Source organism: Castor canadensis, chromosome 15 (genome assembly GCF_047511655.1).
Source record: "Castor canadensis chromosome 15, mCasCan1.hap1v2, whole genome shotgun sequence".
NCBI classification, from domain to species: domain Eukaryota; kingdom Metazoa; phylum Chordata; class Mammalia; order Rodentia; family Castoridae; genus Castor; species Castor canadensis.
In genome coordinates this window covers 9,653,914-9,677,190 of record NC_133400.1, presented here as the reverse complement: position 1 = coordinate 9,677,190, position 23,277 = coordinate 9,653,914, and the positions used below count along the sequence as shown (strand labels likewise).

The window sequence follows — 23,277 nt, the reverse complement described above, 5'->3', positions numbered from 1 at the left end:
GGGCTGGAGGCACAGCTCAAGTGGAATAATAGAGCACCTGCTCAACACGCACCAAGTTCAAACCCCAGTATTGCCACCAAAAAAAAGCATTCCCTGTGGGTCCTTTAACCTATCTGAACAACCATACCATTGTAGCATTCAATCTCTCTCTCTCTCTCTCTCTCTCTCTCTCTCTCTCTCTCTCTCTCTCTCTCACACACACACACACACACGCACACCTTTCAAATTTACTGCCAAAGAAATGAGGTCAGTATTTAAATTTTCATTTATTTGAACCTACTTTTTCTAGATGCTTCTTGCTCACCAGCTGGAACATCCTTCAACGACTGTCTGTTGATGTCTGTCTTGGGCAGCTTCCATGCATGCGACAATCTTCTCACTTGAGCTCTGTCTCTCTGAAAATGACTTTCACTTCTGAACATATGCTTTCCCGTGAAATCCCAAGCTTATACCCAGATGCCCCAAAATACAGATGGAGAATAATTTTAAATAGATTATACAGCCCATCTGTCTCTAATATTCTTCTTATGGGAATAATTTTCTTTTTTACATAATTGAAGAAAAGGTGGTAAAGTAAATTTACTATCAAAACATTTTCTATCAAAAATCATCAAATCTTCATCTGCTCCTCCCCTTACAAGAAGCTCCAGTGTGTTAACCAAAGTCAGTGAGAACAGCTACTCAAGGCGTCTTGGTTAATAGATTTTCCCTTCAGTTTTATTTACAGGGCAAGGCCTGGGAAAAGCCAAGTTGTCCTTTAATATTCCCCCAGCACTTTTTTCTGGAGCATTTTGGTATTTTTATAAATACCGTATCAGTCTGCCTTGCATTGCCATAACAAAATACCTAAGGCTGGGTGCTTTATGAAGAGGTTTATTTAACTCATAAGTTTCCAGGCTGAAAGCCTAAGATTGGGCAGCCCCACCTGTCAGGCTCTAGTGAGGGTCCCTCTGGCTGTGTCACAACATGGCAAACAAGTGGAAAAGGGAATGGCCACGTGCAGAAGAGGTCAAGCGTGTGAAGTGGCCTGGCTTTATGTGTATTTGTTTGTTTGTTTATTTCTACTGGAGTTTGAACTCAGGGTCTTGTGCTTGCCAGGCAAGTGCTCTACTACATGAATCACGCCCTCAGGCATTTTTGTTTATTTTATTTATTTATTTACTTATTTATTGCTTTAGTTTATTTTTCAGATAGTCTCATGCTTTTACCCAGGACTGATCTCACAACCATTATTCTCTTATCTCTGCCCCCTGAGTAGCTAGGATTAAGGGCATCTAGCCTGAGGTGGCCTGGCTTTACAACAACTCACTTCTGATAGTTAATTCACTCCATGTGATCACCATTGATCCTGTCTGAGGCAATACCCCATGGCCTAGGCCATACCTCTTAAAGACTACAACACTTCTACACCACCACACAGAAGCAGGGCCCAAGATTCTGTCACGGGGAACTGTGTGGAACACACTCAAACCATAGCAAATACCTTGGTCTTTCTTGGTTTTACAAACATGCCTTTTCTTCAAACCTTTCTGCAGACTTCTCAGGGATTCTGTGGGCTGCCTGACAACCTTTCAGATGATTTCCTTCCTCAACATACTAAATCAGCCACTTCCAATTAAGAACCTTGTCTAGTGAAAAAGTGAATACAAACTGGTGCACTTGGGTTGAGTCAAGGCAGCATGACCTCATAGCTATAGGATTCTTTTTGTAGCAGCTTGAAAATAGCTCTCACAGAATACTGTGGCCATATAGGGCTCAAAACACTGCATCTTGTTAGTCAGTACATTTTCCCTGTAAATCTTGATTTGGTTTGACCAAACAGTACCATATTTCACATCAAATTATTGTTATTTTTGACTCACATTGCATTTTGCTGCTTTAAAAATGCAATATTCACATGAGACCCCCTTTCCAAAATAACCAGAGCAAAATAAACTGGAAGCCTGACTCTAGGATAGAGTGCCTGCTTTGCAAGCATGAAGCCCTGAGTTCAAACCCTGGTCCCACTGAAAACAGAGGTAATATTCAAGCATGTTTTATTTTTCAGAGTTATCTGTAAGAGCTATAAGCATAAGGATATTGACTGCATTTATAAGATTGTATGATGATAATAACAATTTAGATCTATGTGCTTCAGTGATGCCAACCCTCACCAACCCTAGTACTCACCTCTACACTCCTAGACCTGATAGCTGACATAACCTCCTGCTCTCTGACTAAGGACCCTTGCTATGAGAGACTCCTTATTCCCAGGTTCATCCATAGCCATTTGAGACAACTCACAAACACTTTCCATACTGTCTTCTGGGATTCCCCAGTAGGGACAAGCCCCAACTACCTGCTTGCTTGAGATGTTCCCTTCTCCTATTTTCCTTTCAATCCCTGCCTAACTCCCCCACTCTACTGCCAGTGATTCCTGGGATCCTCTTCCAAATGCATAATTTGTCCTGAAGGTCTGCTTCAAGGGAGAGCTAAGTGACTCTGTACACTGCATTTCCACATGTGAGTGTGGACAGGGACTGTCTGCATTTGCTCACTCTCCTACCTTATGGGCAGACTAATTTCCCAACCTGATAAACCAAGGGTTAGGAAGCTATTGAAGACTGATCACTCCTCAGAGAAGAAGGTGTAGCTTTGGGGCTGTTCCTCTAGGTCACAGAGCCCCTAGTTGGTGCACAGGGGCAGGTAGCCCTATATACACCGGGCAGAGTTTTGCTTCACCACAGCTATCATAACCTCAGGTTTGTATTACCATTCCAGAAGAACTTAGCATACAATTTACATGCTGGTGTTAAAGAAAACACTGACAATGCCTGACTCCCTGAATGAAATTCAGCATCAGAAAAGGCCACACCTACTCTGGGAAGGGAAGTCGGTTCAGCACCCAGAAATCCCTAAACAGCATGCCTGTCTCCCCTTCCAGTGTTCCAGAAAGCCCTTTCTCCCTAGTCTACCTCAGTGTGGGAAATCCTCCAACATGTTGAGGAAAGATACGATGTTCCCAAGGGTGATATAAGGTATTGAATCCAAATTCATACAAGGAAGTCCTCAGCCTCAAGGTGATATTAGGAGGTGGGTCCTTTCGGGGGTGATTAGGTGATGGAAGCAGAGCCCTCGTGAGTGGCCTTGATGTCCTTAAGAAAGTTGACCATAAGAGAACCCTCAGCCCTTCCGTCTAAGGAGGCACACTGGAAGCCTCTCTTCTATGAACCAGGATAAAGGACTTCACCTGACATCAAATCCTCTGACATCTTGATGTTAAGACTTCTAGCTTCCAGAACTGGGAGAAACAACTCTCTTGTTCATAGGCCACTCAGTTTAAGACATTTGGTTCCAGCAGCCTAAGTGACTTACCCTGGGTGAAGATGGGCATACACAGTAATGTGATAGTTGCAAGTATTGGGGACTTCAGTCCTTGGTACCTTCATGGACTTTCTGTCCCCCTCTGTGACTGCTTGCCCTGGTCAAAGCATCATCCCTTCCCCTCCATGCACCTCATCTTGCAGCCTACCTCTGTTCCACGTCTATCCTTAAGACAAAAGAACAACTTTGGATGACCTCCTAAATAAACAGGCACATGCAATGCCAAAACTCAAACCAATATCTGAAAAGCCGTCTCTATTCAGAAAGCCAGTGGCATGTTACATTAAGTATGTCCTTTGATTCATCCTCTTAACAGAAGATTAACAGTTCTAAAACAAAATTGTCCAGAATGACTTAGTAGCTTTCTAACATCAACTTCAAGTTTATTCCAGTGTCTGGAGGGGGAACATGCATGAAACAGACCTCTGAACTCATTTGAAAGGAAAAACAGCATTCCAGGTTAGGAACATCCCCTGGTGTGTGTTCTCACATCAGTAGCTATCATTTCCAATCGATGTCATTTCTGCAAAGAGACCTTGTGCGAGGTCACTGCCAACATGAGGACTGATGTGACCTCAGCCCCTGGGCTGGAAAGTCCCTTGAGCATCAATTAGTCAAAGTACCTTCTCTGACCAACCAGAACAAGGACATTTCCAAAGTGACACAGGCAACAAGTCAAAACCACAGACCTCCTGACTCCTGACGTGTAAGGATCCAAAGCTTAGAATAGGGTTTTCAACCTTGGTGCCGCTAACATTTTGGATAGGGTAATTGTTTGCAGGGGACTGTCCTGTGAATTATGGGATGTTTTACAGTACCCCTGCCATCTAACCATTAGTTGCTTATGGTGCCAGTTGTGACAGTCAAAAATGTCCCAAGGGGCAAAATTATATCTGCCTGGGAATCAGTATCAGCAAAGATTACAAATTGGGCTAAATTTGGTTCACTAATATACTTTTCTATCCTAGGTGGCACTTGTCAGGTATATTTCAGATAAAAATGCAGACTTCTGGATCCTTATGAATACTTGGAAGACCCAGCAACCCTGAGCTCACATCCTCAGTGTCAATGGTAGGTGCTATGGTTTGAATAAGGCTTGGTCCACAGCAGATGGTGCCATTTTGGAGGTGGTGGAAACTTCAGAGGGGGAGCTAGAGGAAGTAGGTCACTGGAGACATGTCATGAAAGCTGTATTGTCCCAGGCTCCTTCCTGCATCTCTCTGTCTGCTTCCTGGATACCAGGAGGTGAGCAGCTCTGTTCCACTAGACCCATCTGCCATAATGCTTTGCCTTACCACAGATCCAGAAATAATGGAGCCAGCCATAACTTCTGAAACTGAGTCAAAACAAGTTTCCCCCTTTTAAATTGTTTCTCTCAGGTATGACACAGTGAAAGAAAAACTGAGTGAAACAATGAGTCAAAGTTGAGTTGATATCCCTCCATACTCTCTCTTGTCTACCACAGTCCTCACCACTCTCTATTGTGCCCCAGACAAGTTCCATTTCATCTGTTTCATAATATTGGTTCCCAATTTAAAGTTAAGTCTTCCCAAAACTATCTGTGGGTCTATTTTCTCTTGGCAAGCCTCAGCAATATGAAGGCAGGGTCATGCATTTTCTCCTGTTGTTTCCTTTACAGAGTCTAGCCCTGAGCAGGTACTCAGAGATACTTATCATTTATCTATAGCAGCCTTCCCCAAATGATATCCCAAAGAATGTAAGCATTGTAAAGTTCAATGGAAAAGGGATGGGAGTCAAGGAAGTCAGGATGAAGCTGTATTCTCTATCCCCAATTGGAGATTCAAAAATCATGCTAGCAAAAGGCTCTAAATCCACATTAAGGAGAAATGGTTAGTTACATTTGACCCAAGGTGTCCCAGGCTAATTTGACAATACAATCCCTTTTAACCCTGCATCAATCAACAATCCTAAGAGACCACTCTACCATTCAACAGACTTCAGAAAGGGTTGAACTAGAATGCTAACCTTTTCAAATTAAATGGTTGCTGAAGTGTTATGCCATGCGACAAGGGAAGTTACAAAATGCTATTTGTATTTCTCTAAGACATTCACTTGGATTTCCACTTTTAATCTCCCTGTAAATTTGTGGAGATGGTATAACCCATCTTTTAATCTCCCTGTAAATTTGTGGAGATGGTATAACCCATATCCACATTTTACACATTAGAAAAAGAAGCAACAGAACGATTAAGGAACTTGACCATGATTACACCGCTAAGAAGAGGTGAGTCATTCACAGCCCATCCAACCACAGGACCTGCACTTAGACACTGATTACCTTGTTATGCCTCCTTGGGACATTGCACCACCTTATTTACATGTCGGCCTCTCCATCAGGGATTTGTTCCAGGCCTTACCCATAAAAGAAGCAGAAAAGGAATTATTGTGCATCAAGCAAGTATTATACGTGAGAAATACTACTTGGAAGAGTTTGTCATGGTATCTCATGCCTGAAAATTAGGTATTCAGGTTTTCATTCAATCTGGGCAACTGTCTTACCCTTTCAGAACCTAAACTACATATAGCTGTGAAGTAGAAAAACTGGAATCTGAACAAAGCTTGGAACCAGTATGTATTCCTTTCGCTTTGCTCAGTAAGTACGTAGGAATGGACAGATAGAGTGGATGGATGGATAGATGGATGGATGAACCATACGGCTAATACTTCCCATCCACTTACTTTGTGCAAAACCCTTCTCTACTGTGAAGAGGAAGTACATACTGAAAGGAATAGGTATGATTCCTGCTACTGAAGAATGCTTCTCCATCTCCTGAGATTTAACATAAAAAGAAGAAAAGCCAAGGTGTGCCCTTCTCAAATTAAGTATTTTGAGTCACATCAAGGTCTGAAAGCATCACATGGTCATGACTTCGAGAAAGCCTTAACAAACTGGATATGGGCCAATAAAATAATAAAACACAACTCCCAAGGAAATTGTCTCTCAGCTCAAACCAGAGATGTCAGGGAAATAAGAAAGTGAGTTAGCTGGAGGGCTAGTCCATCCTAATTTATAGTGTGATGCTGGCTCAGAAGAAAGAAAAAAGAAACAGTGCAGGGAGGAGTTCTCTCTCTGCCTAGCTTCTGTTGAACTTTATCTGAGGAGTAAATGCTTTGTTTGCTTCTGAACCTGAATTTTATATCCCTTTCCCATCGCCATTACTCACAATGATCTATATCAAAGTACTTTGGGGAAAACACAGCTCTATGCAGCATTTGGAAGAAGCAGACAGCATTATTGTATGATGATTCATGCAAGGAATCATATAGCATTCCACTAGGGGAAAACCCTAGATGATATGCAAGGGAAGGGAATAAAAGAAATCACTCTGAAATTATCTTTTAGCAGGAATGAGGTTTCAAAACCATAAAGTGCTTCATTTAAATTCCTTACTCAGTCCTTTGTGGTATCTTCTTCTCCACACTTGGCCAACCATGTTTACCAAATGGTACAAAACAATCGATAAAATTCTCTCTCCATGGATAATAGCTTCTTATGAAGAAAAGGGTAAGAGTAGGTGAAACAGTTCTAATTTTATTCGTCTATGATCTGGTTAATACAGAGATAAAATGATTTCCAGTGTTTTATGGCTAGCACCTTTTGGTTGTAGAAAGGGAATTGGATTTTCTTCTTAATTTCCATTATAAAATTGCAGTTGAATCCTATGGAGAAAACTGTCTAACAGGATGGAAAGATGCCTCTGAGGAGATTTTGGGAAGGCAGCATTGAGTCCCAGGGACCAGGATCTTTGGGTAGGGTTGCGTGTTAGAGAGGGAGGCATGGGAATGCCTACTGGGACTTTCTGGTATCGCCTTACAGATAAACCATGTGTACTCAAATCTCTCAATTAAGAAAGGTTTACTTCTGGGCAACCCAACCTAAACCAATATATATATATATATATGTACTTGACTAGACTGCTGGCTCCATCAGAAACAGGATATATTTGTCTCACTCATCATTTGACCTCCAGTACTTAGCAATAGTACAAGGTCAGCATGTAACTAGAGTTTGTGCATAGGAGTGGTGCTACCAGATATAAAGAAAAAATGTGCTGTACCATCTACCTTCTACATACCTTTCCCGTCCTCCCAGAAGAATAGTGCTGTGTTTGTGGTAATCATCTCTACTACCTTCTACACAGCATCAACACGAATCATAAGAAGTTATGGCACTCATCCTTCAAGACATACTCCTGGATCTTCTATTAGACAGAAATCTTCTATCTCCTTCCATTATTGACCTTCTAAATATGGCCCCGTCCTCTTAGCACACTCTATGGCATCTTTATGACTGAAAGATAGGGCAATGTATGAAGCCATAGATATTACAGTATAAGGTTGAAGAATCCACACTTCAGAGTCAAATGGCTTCCACTTCAGTCTCAACTCTGTTACCCACTAAGTAGTCAATCTTGGAACAGCTACTCAATTTATGTCAAGATTCCTCTTCTATACGATACAGATAATAGTCCCTATGCACAGGATTATTTTGAAGATTAAATAATGTGATGTATATATAACAAATGATTCTAACTGTATTGACGAGAATGCAATAGATTAAATATCATTAAACATATTTAAACATATTGATCATTGAACGAGTAATACAGCTCCCTGAAAAATTACTAGTCCATTCCAAATTGTTTAGACAATTATTTCTAAAACCATATTAATATCTTCTTAGTCAAAGATTCCACCTCTATTATGTGACACTCCCCTCAGGTGGCCAGTACCATAGTGGGCCCCTAAATTTGTCTCTCTATACTTTCTCTCATGCATGGGTACACGTGTGCAAGTGCCCTTTCCTAAGGCTGCTAAGGAAGAGTAACAGAGGGGGTCAGACTGGTTAAGGTACAATATAGTTACTGGTCAAATACCAAGCCAAATCCACCCTGAACAATGAGTAGACACTTAAACAATGAAGGACAGGAATGCAAAACAGGTCATATTAAGGAGAGGATACTACCCAGGAAGAGGAGGGTAAACAGTAAAGGAGGGTGAATATGGTTGATGTATTTTCTACACTTGTACAAATATGGAACATTGAAACCTGTTGAAATCATTTTAAGAAGGAGAGAAGAGGGAGAATAATAGAGGGGATGAACCAAACGGGGGTACATTATATGCATATAAGGAAATATCACAACAAAATCCCCTGTACAACTACTATATACTTATAAAAACATTTTTTTAAAAAGTTCTTAGAACTGACTTGTAATACCATGTTTCACCAGCAGTGGCGGCTGTTTGACACTGTCCTGCAAGGCTCTGAGTGAAAGCCTAAGGAATCCATTTTAAAAATTAAAATCTGATTTATTGTATTTATTTGAAGATATGCATGCAGTATGGCTTTTGCTGCATTGCACCAGGGATGGGCAGAGTTGGTAATACTTAATAACAGTGTTATATAGGACTCAGAGGAGGTGCTTTTTCCCAAGCGGCACAGACTGTATGTTCCTTGTGGGTTGTTGTGGTACTCAGCTGCCTTCCAATTATAATCTGAGGTTTGTAAACTGTCAGAAGAGTTCCTAGAAGTGGATAATTATGTTGCCTAAAACACACAACATAAGACAAACACTTTCTCTTAAATATGCTGTGTGTTGACTGCAAAGCAGATTTACTTTACAAATGCCAAAGAAAAACACTCAGAACCAAGACAAGGAAACTGGATGGGGCAGAGATATTAGAAGGCCAAGAAAAGAGCATAGGACACACAAAAAAATCCCATGGAGTATTATCAATCAGGGGCAGATCTGACTTGGCCTGTCCAGGTAAACATGCCTGGTGAGAGGTTAAGACCATAAACTTGGAGTCAGTTTTGTATCTTACCACAACTAAGGGAACCTGTGTGTTCTTTTGAGCATGATAACTTACCATGTTATAACTCAATTTCCTTGTCTATACGGTGGGAATAGTGATTCTTACATCATGAGGTTATTCTGAGAATCAAATTACATAACATACCAAACATGTCTAGAACACACAGTAGACACAGTCAAAACAATAGCATGCACTGGAGGCTGAGGGTATGGCTCAGGTAGCAGAACACCTGCCTAAAAAATAGCATGCACTGCAGACAATATCAATGCCAAGATCACATCCACTTCAAAATGACAGCTTCTTGTAGAGAGCATCCAAAGTGCTCTGCCTGGATGTTCTGTCTGCCCAGGTAGCTGGGGCAGGACGGAAGTGTCAGGAAGTTAACAATTCTACAACCAGCTCTTAGCCAATCATGCACAGAGTTTAGTGATTAAATACCTACTTCCTTACTTTTTGGGTGAGACAACTGTAAGGCTTGTTTCAAAGGTCCCCTGTGGTTTGATCCCCACTTATCCACTGTGGTAACCTACTCATGAATGCACCCCATATCATTTTCTATCACTTCTCTGTCTCTCTTTCCCACTTCTTCAACCAAAGCTGCCTGACTTACCTCCAAAATAAACCACGGACACTCAAATTCTGGTTCCAGAACAGAATCCAACCTACACACTATTTCTTACAACGTAAACAGGGTTTACAATCTGGAGAAATGGGTTTATAATAAAACATTTAGCTCAAGAACAGAGCCTTATCTCCTTGCAGTCCCTGTCTCATCCCTCAGCCTTTGCCTGACTTGAAGCCTTTCTCATTCAGTTCGTTTTCTGCCTGCACTATTGTCTCTAACTGATCTCATGCTTCCACGAACTCTGTCATCTAATCCACCACCCATTTACTGCCAAAGTTATTATCCTAAAATGCAGTTCTGGTAATGCCCTCGCCGAGTTTTGTTTTGTTTTTTTTTTTAACCATTTCTGTGCCATCTGTGATTGTGTCTTCAATTTTATGATATGGTATGAAAGACCATGTTATGAAGACTGTGTTATATAGACCAGCCTTAAAAGTTGGTTCTAACTAACCCTTCAGCCTCCTCTTCAGTGACTGTGGGACACAACCAATGCTCTGCAGCGAGATCACGCCAGTATCTTCTCAAAATCACTGCTGCCCATCACCTTTCTATACTTTAATGAGCTTGGGACTCTCTGCCCACACAACCAGCCTCATCCTTCAAGATCTGGCTCAGATGTTTCCTTTTCCCTGAGGACTTCTCCAACTCCTCAAGAAGTTACCAGATTCTTCCTCTGGAGTCTCACAGAAAATCTCCATTCATTGGCTCAATCATTCATTCAACGAGCATGTTCTGAGCATATTCTATTACGTACTAATCATGTACTAAGCCTTGGAAAGCAAGGCTGGATAAATGCAGAATAGTTCCCCTTCATGAATCTCCTAGTTGAGTGAAGGAAACAGAGATGCCAAGTAAGCATATAAAATTAGTTACAAACTGACATGAGATTGTACAATAAAAGACAGATTTGAACTCCTCAATGGTAAGGACCAGGTATCACTAAAATTATATCCACCCCAGCACTTAACAGAAAACAAAATTAATCTACCCACTTCATGGATGCAGGGGTTGAGGCTCAGGCAGGCTGAATGAGTCACCCAAGATAACAAGAGTGGCAGCTCCATAGAGCTTGAATGTATATCTACTAATCCTCCCTTGAACATCTTTCCTTAAACTGCCCCAAGGCAAACCTCTCCCCTCCCCATCTTTTTATTATTTTTAAGAGAACGCAAGTTTTTCTGTGAACTCTTCTTTCAAGGGACCCATAGCAAAAAAAAAAAAAAAAAAAGCCAGTTGTGTGTGTTGGTCTTCTGGGGTTAGAGCAAGAAGAAGACTTTGTTCTAGGGCCGAATTCTTTTCTGGAGCCCGAAAGGGCGTGGGTCCTAAGAATTAGAATTCGCTGTCATAAGGAGGCCCCCGGGGGGCGAGGGGGAGGGCATCCTGGGTGACCCTGGGGTCCGGAGTGAAAAGACTGCACTGGGCTCTTCAGAGTAGCGATTAAGATATCTCATTTCCCTCTTCCCAAACCTCCTTGTCCTTCCACTCAGATGCAGGGGTTTGGGAAACATCCCAATTTCCCGGCTATCCCGCCGGGTTGAGGAGACAACCTTGTCTGGCAAAAGCATCCTCCAGGCCCAGACATTCATCTCTGTCCATTTCAAGGCGCCCGACCCCTGCACCGTATATAACCAAGTATTGCCACCATCGGGGTGGGGCGGGGGGGAAGACAAGGCGGCCGCTGTTGGTGGGCTTTATTCACAAGACCTGGGCAAATCCCATTTTAGGGCTGCGACCAAGAGCTTCATTTGCGGCTGGTTCAGAAACTTGGCTTGCTGAGGGCCGGGAAGGGAGGTGGGAGCGGGGGTGGGGCGGGCCGGGCGCGGCTCCTCTGAGGATTACGGCGGAGGCTGTGGACCGCGGCGCCGCTCGCAGAGGCTGCAGCCATAGCCCTGCCGAGCATCCCACATTCAACAGGAGGAACGGGCGGGAGAGGAGCCCCGACCCCCAGCGCCGCAGCCGCCGCAGCCCGTGCACCCCGCGCCCCTCGCGCCATGGCCAAGGAAGGCGTGGAGAAGGCGGAGGAGACAGAGCAAATGATCGAGAAGGAGGCGACCAAGGAGCCTGCGGAGGGTGGCGGTGGAGACGGCTCGCACCGCCTCGGGGATGCTCAGGAGATGCGCGCCGTGGTCCTGGCCGGCTTTGGGGGGCTCAACAAGCTGCGGCTCACCAGGAAGGCCATGCCAGAGCCGCAGGACGGCGAGCTCAAGATCCGCGTCAAAGCCTGGTCCAGTATCCGCGCCTTTCTCGTTTTCTATCTTTGCACTCTTGACGCTCTAAGAGGGGGTGGGAGAGCTTTGGCGGGGACCCTGTCCGGGTGGGTACCCACCGCCTGCGCCCTCTGCGCGCCCACCCCGGCTCTCAGAGCCTCCCCACGGTCCGTGGCCAGCCAGGGCAGGAGAGGATGCTGAGAGGTAGTGCGCCCCTTCACCACAGCAGATGGAGGGTGACTTGGGAGGATGGTGGCACCCAGCACTAGGGACTGGAAGACTGCGCTGTGGGGGCTTGCGCTGTAAGACTGCTCAGCTGGCTAGCCCGGGAGTGGGGGTTGATGATTAAAAAAAACAACGACAACAATTTAATAGCTGCGGGCCTACGGTGGTGTGACAGTTTTTAGTTTTACATGGGCAATCCTATTCAAGACTTCCTGGGACCCAGCAAGTTAGGCACATCAGTTCCAGGTGAGAAAACCGCCGCTCAGAGGGAACGGATGGGTGATTTGCCCAAGATCACTCTGCTACCAGTAAGTGGCCTGGCCAGGATTTGATATTTGGTCTTTTTAACCTCGACTTGTTGTCCTGAGGGGGTTGGGGGACAGGGTGCAGGGCTGGGTCCCCCTCTCCTCCATATTTCCCTCCCTGTGGCCTGTTGTGAGAAAAGGAACTGACTGGGAAGTCAGAGGATTAGGTATCCAGTAGCTAAACTGGGTGAACGGTTAAGCCTTCTTTCTCCTACATCTTCTGTTATCTGGGGGGGGTAGGGGGCATCCTGATCAATCTTGACTGAACTCCCGCTCCTATCTCAGAAGCCCAGCTCTCTAAGAGGCCCTCTATTCTCCATTTCCTGGGGAAACTTCTCCATACATACTCCTAGCCAGAATTCCCCTGGTGTGGGTAACCCTTCCTGTGTGTGCAGGCACTATACCATAATTTATTTCCCTGAACTTTCTGGGGAGGCTGATGGAAAGGAGGCTGGACCCAATGCTGCAGCAGCCTAAGAAGCTTGTAAGGGTCACTGGCTGTTTCCTCAGAGAGATGAACCTAGCCTTTTTCATCTCTGTGTTTGATGCTTCAACACACATTGCTGCCTAAAGCAGCAGCCAGCATCCATGTTCCCAGGTTAACTCAGAAACCCAGAATCTGGGACCTGACCTACAGACAAGAAAAATGCGAAGGAGATTCCCAGACCCCCTTGGCCACCTTGAGAATGGACACAGATTTCATTTGCCAATTAGGAGGCAGTTGTGGGAACCACGGGGTTGATCCTAGCTCACTCCTCATCTACAGCTGGTCTATTTGCCTTTAAACACTACTCTGATGCCTCTCTGGGGAATTCAGGGTAAGAAAAGAGACTTCTGCAAGCCCAGGGGTCCTATATAGTTCTTTCTGTTAACATTAACTGAACCAAGCTCTCTGATCCCAGAAAACAGAGTTTGTATCAGCCCATTTCTCCAGTAAGTCCCCAATGTCCAGCACAGTGCTTGGCGTACTGTGTATCTTGAATAAGTGATTGCTGGATGAATGGATTGAGGAGAAAGCTTGGAGGATGATGGATGACTCAATTTTTCTTTACTTGATGGTTGAAGAACTTCTGCCTTGTACAATTAAAACCATGTATTAATAACTCTCCTTAACCACCCCATCAAAAACATATGTGTGTACATACATAAGCATATATAATACACACAATAATATAGATTTGTGTGATTTATGAAGCTTCACCCAAATTGAGGATTGGATTCTCAGACTTCTATGTCAGAGTGTATATTCAGAGAATGAAATGTTGCCGCTACTTTTTAAAGAAAAGAATCTTATCTGTGTGCAAATAGGTCTGTTTTCTCTAACCTCTGCATTCGGTAGCCTTATGCTGACTGCATAAGTGCTCACAGGAACTGAAGCATTTTGAAATAAGAAATGTCAAGGTTGATTTTCAGAGTCATACACACATTTGTTTTTCAGTGGGGCTGCACACACACACACACACACACACACACACACACACACACACAGGAATCACTACAGATCTCCCACCTGTTCAGAAAGCCACGCAGGCCTGGAGTGCACTTGAATGCAATATTGCTAAGGGTCCCAATTGATTTTTCTTTCACCAAGCCAGAAACAGAATTAATCAGTTTTGCGAGGGAGGACTGGAATAACTTGTGAAAATGGCCCACTGGGTTCTTCCTCCTCCACTGGACTGGGATTGGCTAACTAAAGAAGTCCATTGATTATAAGTTTTAGCTTTGAGATTCAGGATGACTCATTCTGTATTTTTTATGAATCAACTGATGGCCTCAAGGATGAAGGTCCTCTTTTATCTGCTCTCTTTTTAATGAAAAGCTTTTATCGTGAAATAGGATATGCTTTTTGCTAGAAATAAAAGCATAATACCTTTGAACTAGTATTAGTAAGACCGGAACAAATGTCAATTTGGTTATCCTGTACATTATATGGAAACGAAAGAGAAGAGACAGGAAGAAATACTTATTTATGTCATTTACTCTCTTATTCATAGACTGATGTGACAGGTATTTTTCTTATAGAACAAATTGGGGTTGGGGACATGAGTAATTTGTCAAAAATATTTCAAAATACTAGAGATAGGATTTGAATCTGCCTCTACTTAAAGCTCTGGTGTTTTCATTTTATTCCATTTTCTTTTCCTTGGTGGAAATGTGAGGAAGTTGATGTGTGTAGTTTCATTCCTTTCTTTTGCCCATAAATATGGATCCATCACTGTTTTTATGAGGGGCTTAAGGGAATGTTTTTTGGCTATTCCCAGAGTAACATAGCAAGTGATTACATGCACCTCAAAAAGCCTCTGCTGAGCTAGGTGTGGTGTCCAGAAGCTGTGGTCCCAGCTACTTAGGAGGCAGAGTAGGAATCACAGTCTGAGGCCTGCTCAAGCAAAGTTAGCACAAGGCACCATCTGAAAAACAAATTAAAACCAAAAGGACTCGGGGTATGGCTCAAGTGTCTAGCAAGCATAAAGCCCTGAGTTCAACACCCAGTACTACAAAAATAAAAAAAGAATAAAAAACAAAAGAAAAAAGAAACAGACGGGGGGAAGAATAGCTGCAAGAACAGCAGAGTCTTCTGTCTAAAGAACATCAGCCCAATGGAGGACCCATCCAATTAGTCATTGACCAGTTTACAAAGCAAGAGGCTTAAGTAGCCGAGTAGAAGAGGTGTGTGGCCTTTGAAGAAAGGAGGACCTGGGTATAAGCTCAAGCCCAGTACCTCCCTATCTGTTTCACCTCACTAGGCAGTTAGTTCTCAATTTCTACAAGTTCCCTGGGCTCCATCTGCAAAACACAGATTGTTAACATATGCTTGTTGGTGGCCAAAAAACTTGGAGGCCATTTTTTTTTCAGTGCTGGGAATAGAACCTATGGCCTCAAGCACGCTAGGCAAGTACTCTACCACTGAGCTACACCCCCAGCCCAGAGGCCATCATTTTAATCATGTATGTCATATAAGCAGATTCATGCTGCACCTGCTTAGTAGTTAGGAGCCAGACTTCCTGGACATGAATCCCAGCTCTTCTACCTGCTAACTGGATGTCACAGGTCTGGGTCCTTGGAGGCAGAGCCTGGCATGGGAATCCTTTTTTCAAGTGGTTTATTGAGGGAGTATGTTCAGGACAACAAAAACACGGGAAGGAGTCTGGGGCAGAGGAGAGAGCTAACCAAGGATGAGGTCTCAGTTGGGTCCCATCAGAGTCAGTCACTCTTAGAAACAAGAAACAAGGAACTCCTTTTGTTTCAGTGGCTGGGCTGCTTCCTAAGTGGGGGCATGGTATCTCTAAAGCAGAGGTAGCTTGGATTTGAATAAACACAGTTCTCCAGAAAAGAGAACAGCTTTGAGCCATGAGCAGCCAACATTCCCAGTGGGTAAGGAATGGATAGACACCCTCTAGCTGGCACTGACCATGTTCCTTAATTCCCCTAAACCTCAGTTTCCTTGTCTATAGGATGGGGATAATAATGAAGTCTCTTTCCTTTGTGCAGTACTGGAGTTTAAATGAGGTATAGCATGTAAGACTTTTATGATGGTCTCCATTATAATGCTCAATAAATGATAACTACTGTTACGGAAACTATTATTTTTGGTTGCCATAGATACTCTAGATAGTTTAGCATTCAAATTGAATGCTTTTCAAAGTGGAAGGTATGCTATTGGTAATTACTCTTGGAAAACAGAAGCAAAGTGGAACTATCATAAGGCAAGTCAGGCTGTGTGGTCTCCCCTAACTGATAAGCATCAGATATGTACTCTTTTTGCTGTCAGTCTTGTCACGATGGTGTGTCTCTTGGAAAGGGGCAGGTAAGGTTTGAGGCTGGCCGCAGGTCTCCAGGTTGGGTGGTAGGAATGTATTTAAGTGACCATTAACAAGCCTTGTCTAGCTTGTGGCTCAAATTGGCTTGTGGTGGAAAGGCACTAATGGATTGGGGACATTTATTTTCCCAGAGTGATTTACAGTGAGAGGCCATATGAAACTGCTGGAAAGAGACCAATTGGATGAAAAATGGTTCCAGTCAGTCTTGGCTCCATTGGCTGATCTGAAAATGGGCTGAGGGCAGGCCACATAGAAGAAAGCAACAAGATTGGTGGCTTTGTTAATGTCACAAGGGTAATTTGGGGATAGGAGAGGGAAGGCTCATTTAGTGAGTAGTCATGAACCAGCAACTGAGTTGCCCGTTCTCCTTGGTTCCATTTCATCCTAATGGCAATGCAACAGCACCAGAGTTACTGTTTCTGTTTTAAAGAGAAGGAAAGGTATTGCAGAACAGGTCAGGATCCCAGACTGCCAAGCCCAAGAATGATATGAAAAACCAAGTCTGCCTTGTCCCTGGAGTTCTTATAACTGGGAACCAGAGAATCAGAAGGCATGGTGACAAAGGCACACAAGAATAGGAGAGAGATAGAGATGAGAGAGAGAAAGAAAGAGAGAGAAATGGTGAAAGACCAAGAGGCACAAGAGTAAGACAGACCCACAGTTGGAAGCACAGAGAAAGTACCACAAATGCATTTCATTGATTTGAAATAGAACTGATAAGACTCAAAATTGCAGAATGCCATCCTGCCTGTCCCCGTGGCCACTGTGGTTCTGCACTGCATCCATTTCCCCTGTATTTCTGAGGTATAGGATACCTTTGAGATCCATCTAAAATTGATTTACTGTGATTATTGACCCATAATAATCACACTGATTAAGCGCAATCACCACTCCTTACAGCCACTCAGGATAGTGGAGTCCTTTCTTATGCCTCCTTTGCTTGACTGGGCCATTACTCCATTAGCAACTTGAGTACAAGATGTCCCAGAACTGTCACTAATAAGGTTGATACAATGAAATATGGCCAATGCTGTGCCCTGTGTTTATTCAAACAAGCAAATGGTTCCATGAGGTTAAGTGACACAGATGTTTGTGAAACTGAGAAATTACTTAGAGAATCTCTAATACCCAAGCCAGGAGCCACTCTGACATGGAGATTAGAATAAAGTGTTCTGAATCACTCTGTGTTGGATGGAGGTATCAGGATTTGATGGGAAAGGATGACTCTATGCTGAGTCATGGTTGAGCGTCATTTGGTAGGTAGTTCATTTGGCTGCTAAGTCAAGGGTCTTTCTTGTTTACTGACGTTTACATTTCCTTATTAATTGTATTCTTGCTGATGAAGTCTCTTCTTTACCCGATAATTGAATGGTCATTCTTGCTTCCCAATAATTCAAGGAAGAAGGAAACTCAGATGCAGTGGTTCTTCTACCCCATAGAAAAAGAGAAATATGGTTTTACCCCAGGATTTGAACTCATTGCTTATACTTAGCCATTTTGCCCCCTGGAGAATATTTTAATCTTACTAAATCAAAAGACAGCTTTCAGTCTTTTCCTTCCTTTCTCCATCCTATATCTGTATCTCTACATATTTCTCTTTTTCTCTCAATTTTACTTTTATGCTGGCTAAAAGAAAAAAAATGTAATGACCACTAAAGAGTAAACCAATAATAGAAGCAATATTGGTAAAATTTACAGTGGAGGGAAAGAAGATTGAGAAATTAAAATTTGTTGTAATAATATTCTATGTGGAATAGGTTGCACCCAAGCAGAAATAATTTCAATGAAATAAAAATGAAGTAAATTGCAAATAGCTTAAGAATGCCATTTAGAACTTTTTAATTTGCTAAAAAGCCACTAATGTTGTCTTAATTCTGATTACTTTTTATGTAGTAGGCATGTCCTGAGGATTAAAACTTTTGAGGGTCAAAGTAATGGAATTAAAAATAGTTGGGGAATCAAGAGGAAGTATCTGAAGAGAAAGCAGAAATGAAGGTGGATGAACCATCCAGAAAAGTTCCATTCATTCAGCCATTAAAAAGGATGCCAGAAAGTTGGTGGAATGGCACAAGAGGTAGAGCTCCTGCCTAACAAGTGTGAGCCCTGAGTTCAAACCCTAGCCCTCCCCCCACCCCCGCCAAAAAAAGGATGCCAGAGATTTCTAGTCAGCCTGTTTCATTGGGAAGCAAGTGAAGATGGAGGCAAGCTGTCTATTTTTGGAAGGTGACAGGCTTTGGCTTCAGGCAGCCATAGATTAGAATTTTGCTTTGCCCTTTACTAGCCATATGTATTGCTTAGCTCTGTGTTGTTTATAGAGATGAAACTTTACACAATATCTGACATATAGTACATTGTCATAAACAGCAGGCGCTGATCAGAAACCACTGGCCGATGGTTCATGATAAAAAAAAGGAGCTAATCCCCCCCATCCCAACCTCCACTCACAACATCTTTGCAGTGACAAAGCCCACCACACACATACATCTGCTTTGCATCTGACTTCCTCCACTCTATGATGTAGGCAGCACAAGAATTACCACCAATATTTTCGAGGAGAGAAACTGTGACTCGGAGATTAAGTGGAGATAGGCAGAAGCTATAGTAGATTTGGATTCCAACCCTACCTTACTTCATTATGGCCATGTGATGGTAAGCAAATTGCTATTTCAGTTCATCTTGCCCACTTATGAAGATGAGCTGAGCGCCTGAGAACGCATTCACTGTGCCTTGCACATAGTGGGTGCTCAATAAAGGTCACTTCTCTTCCTGAGTCACTCAGGTTACAAAACACAGAGCCAAGGCTTGAATTGGCATCTCCTGTCTGTGAGTACTTCTCAGCATCTCACTGACAGCAAGGAGCAGGGTTCCGACCTTTGAATCTTGTTCCTAGGACTGGAAATAGACTTGAGCTGATCTCTTTCAACTATTACAACAGCCCTCTTCATATCCACCCTTGAGTGGCAGCAGGGATCTCAACTGTATGTGCACGGAAAATCTGGCTTTAAGAATTTGGTTCACTATTTTTCAAAGGAATCAAAATCTCATGACCTTTAGGCTCAACACTGACCACAGGCCTACTCAGGCCTGGAGAAATCACACCCCCATTACCCCAAGCTCCTAGCATGTCTCTTTCCTAAGAAGGATCCTTTTGGACATCTTGGTATTTGTCATAAAAGGGAAAGTTTAATTAGAAGCAAGAAGAGACTCTTGATAGGAAAGGGCAACAGTCATGTAATCTCAAATTAGTTTGACTCCTCTGTGTGTGATCTCATACAGGAAATCAGCTGGAGCCATGGTGTTAAAATAAGTGAATTTTATGTTTGATGGCCCAGGAGACAAAATACATGCTCCAGTGAAAGGAGCTATTTCATCTTTGAATGTGGTATTTTCTTCACTGGAGCATACAGTCAGCTTCCATCTTCAATCTCTTTCTGTTAGTGACCCCTAGCCCTTTAGCCATCCCTCATCCCCAGCATTGTCAGGGAGTCAGGGACATGCTACACAGTGCTTTCCCAAACAGAACCCCCCTGGCAAGCTAAAGCATCGGGTCTTGTTGCTCTTGACTTCTCTAAATGACTGTGGTCCCCAGAGCTCAATGCAGGATAATTGTCTTCTGTGCAGGGAATGATAATGATTCATTTCTTGGACTGCTGGTGAGTATTTACTCAAACTGTATGAGAGATTTTTGGCCATACAGTAGTTCCTGTTGGAAATGGAACAGGCCTGGATGCAAATCCTGGCTCTGATAATTCTAGTCAACTTGGTAACATGATTTGCTCTTTTGAAATCTGTTTGCTCATCTGCAATATGGAAATAAAAGTAGTACCATGAGGGTAACTTTTTTAGTGTGGGGATTAAAAAAAAGATAATGCACGAAGGTGCCTAGCAATGATATTGACATATTTCATACAAATGAATGAAGTCTGTGTCATATCTTCTGTCTGATAGACTTTATTGGTGAGGAAGAGATGCAAAGAAATAGCACATTATAAAGTATCCTCCACACTTTATAGTTTTTATAGTCTGCAATTCAGACTCCACGTGTCTCCCCCAAAGGGTGTAACACCCTAACATCAAAAGCAGCCCAGGTGGGATGTATCATCATGCTATGACATGTACAGGAAGATGAAGATTAACTCCTGAAGGAGGAACAGAGGAAATGGAACCAATATATTGTGCTCCTACTGTGTGCCAGGACCTAGGCCAAACCTAAGTTTCAAAGGGAAGACCAGTTTGTTCCTCCTGACTTCTGTCTTTCTGATTCATCCTTGCCAGCCATCTTGATGCACATGTCCCTCGACTTTTGGCCTCTCCCCACCTTACCCTTCCCCTCCACTCTTCACCCTCTGTCTTCTCATGAGTTAGCTCCCACTGCAGTCGGCTTCCAGCTGAAGACTGTAAAAGGAGGCAACCTTAAGCTCCAGCTGCCTTGTACAATTTCAGAAGCCTTTTACTTCTAATTTCCATATTTCAAGGAAGAAATCTGATTGGTCCTTTGTGAATCACATCCCAGCCTCTGGATAGCCATCTCTCCCCTAAACCCAAGCAAATGAAGAGCTGAGATTGACTATATTTGATCTCATTTTCTCCTACCTTAGCCTAACGGAATAGACACCATGATTGACAGCCCATTCAGAACACATGAAGTGTGTTTGTTCTCTCTCTCTCTCTCTCTCTCTCTGTGTGTGTGTGTGTGTGTGTGTGTGTGTGTGTGTGTGTTGAGGAAGAATGAGGGGTAGATACTTCAAAACCAGTAGAGGCAAGAGACCACAGATGGAGAAAAGAAATACCCTGGACTGATCACAATGACATCATTGTTGATAGGAGGTGCACCTCTTCACTCAGAAAGACAGAAGGACCGGAGAGGGGCTGACGAAGGAAGTTCAAATTTTCTATCCTGGGATTTCTACATTTCCTGCACATAGTTATTAAGTCCCATTAAATAACATGGATAGTTTCAACTTCCAGGTCTGTTGAGTTTTAAATCTCTTTGATAATCATGGAAATTCCAGGAACTTACCCTATTATCAGTTAACCAAGCATGGTGCGTGGGTAACAAGAGGCACTCAGTAAGTACTTATAGGATGAATAAGTATATCACTGACTTTCTCTAAATAGTAAATATGACCTGGTCATTCAGATGAGTGTGGCTTCAAGCTTCCCTCCCTCATCTCAACTTCTCCAAGAAACCTCCCAAAACCTCTAACTCACGGGTCTGAGTGAGGTGCACTCACTTCCAAGTGAGGGCTTGGAAGAATACCAGAGGAGTGATGTTTGCAGTGAGCTTTACTTCTAAACACAGCTGTTCCCATAGAGCCAGACATTCACTTTCCCTGCTCTCTAATAGCTACTTTCCCTAGCTGGGAAATGTGGGTCTCTGACTTCTTAAGATGCTCTGTAATTTTCTCCTTACTGACATTTGGCTCCATCAAGTGCTGGAGGCCAGGGTTTTCCAAGAAAATCCACTGTGCTGTTTCTGATGACTGTTATTCCAGGAGCACTTCCTCAGGTATCTCTGCAACACTTATGGACCTTGGGAACTCACATCCTGCCAGCCTAGAGGCTAAGCAAAACTATAAAACAGTATTTCCATGGTTCTGTTCCTACCTTCCTTCCTAAGCATCCAGCCCCCAACCTACACCCTTCAATCCTGCAGATAGTTGCAAGGGTTTCCTAGGGGGTGTCATACAGGTGCTCAGAAACACAGTTCTTATTCTCCTGTCAATCCTGACCCTTTTCCTTTTGCTCGGTTCTGTTCCCACTGCCATACACTAAAGCCAGTGAGTATGTCCTCATTTCTTCTTCCTTCTGGGTAGAGTTAGGTTGCCACTGTTTGAAGTTAAAATAAGGATATTTTAATCATTTACTTTATATTACCATTATAATCATAGTAGTCCTTACTGAGTATTTTCTATGTGCCACAGGCACGATGCTAAATGTTCTACAGGGATCCCTATAACATCAAACATGCTTCAAATGAAGACATGGGAGTCGTGAGGTAAAGGAACTTGCTGAAGATTACATAACTAATAAAACGGAGAGCTGGAAATTGAGCCAGAGTGTCTCTCTCCAGGGCCCACATCTCTCTTTCTGTACCTCCTTTTGCTTCTGTGTCCTAGATACAGGCAGTGGAGGGGAAGAGGCATGAGTGGTGGGAAATGCCACCTGCAGAGTCTAGTTCTTCATGTTTTGCCATTCTTTTTCACCCAGGCCTATGTTCTCCAACCCATTCTTCTCTTACTGAGAGATTTGTTGTTCCCAGAACACTTACCTGCTCTTCATGCAAATGATGCACAGTGAGCAGCCCTGGGTCCAGGTGGTCTGAGTCTTAGGATTCTGGCGAACTCAGATAAGACCCTCACAATACACTCTCTACAGCCCCCTATATTCTACCAACACAGCCACGCGCGCATGTGTGTGTGTGTGTGTGTGTGTGTGTGTGTGTGTGTGTGCGTGTGTGTGTGTGACTGGGAACTGGATTCAGGGCCTCCACTTGAGCTATGCCCCCAGTCCTTTTGCTTTTAGTTTGTTTTTGAAATAGGGTCTTACGCTTTTGCCAACACTGGCCTTGGACCACGATCATCTTACTTCTGTCTTTAAGTAGCTGAGATTATAGTCATGAACCACCATCCCAGCTTCACATATGCATCTTTTAGCAGACTGTCAAGTTACAGACTTTCTTTAAAAAAAAAAAAAGCATGCCTTGTCTCAGATCAAAAAGAATTGCTTTTCATTTATCTTTGCTACACCTAGTTCAATCAGCTAATGGGGAGCTCTTAAACCCACCATTCCTTTGATTGGTTTGAATCATTTTGCAATTGGATTCTCTTTATCCTCTCAGCTAAACTGATGAAAATTGTCCTGATTGGAGACCTCATAATAAACTCTGACTC

General features: G+C 43.1%; 1 protein-coding gene and 1 long non-coding RNA gene across 2 annotated transcripts in view; both read left to right on the top strand.

The window, feature by feature from the left end:
* The first annotated feature begins 619 nt into the window (after positions 1-619).
* Positions 620-7,970, top strand: LOC141417351 (uncharacterized). The gene is made up of 2 exons (XR_012441884.1): positions 620-4,434; positions 7,527-7,970. It is a non-coding gene; the product is annotated as an uncharacterized lncRNA (long non-coding RNA).
* Positions 7,971-11,706: 3,736 nt separating this feature from the next.
* Vat1l (vesicle amine transport 1 like) overlaps positions 11,707-23,277 on the top strand; it is a 153,641-nt gene continuing 142,070 nt past the window's right edge. The window contains exon 1 of the mRNA XM_020162448.2: positions 11,707-12,053. Within this exon, the coding sequence (XP_020018037.1) occupies positions 11,821-12,053 (233 nt within the window). The 5' untranslated portion in view covers positions 11,707-11,820. The remainder of the gene's footprint in view (positions 12,054-23,277) is intronic.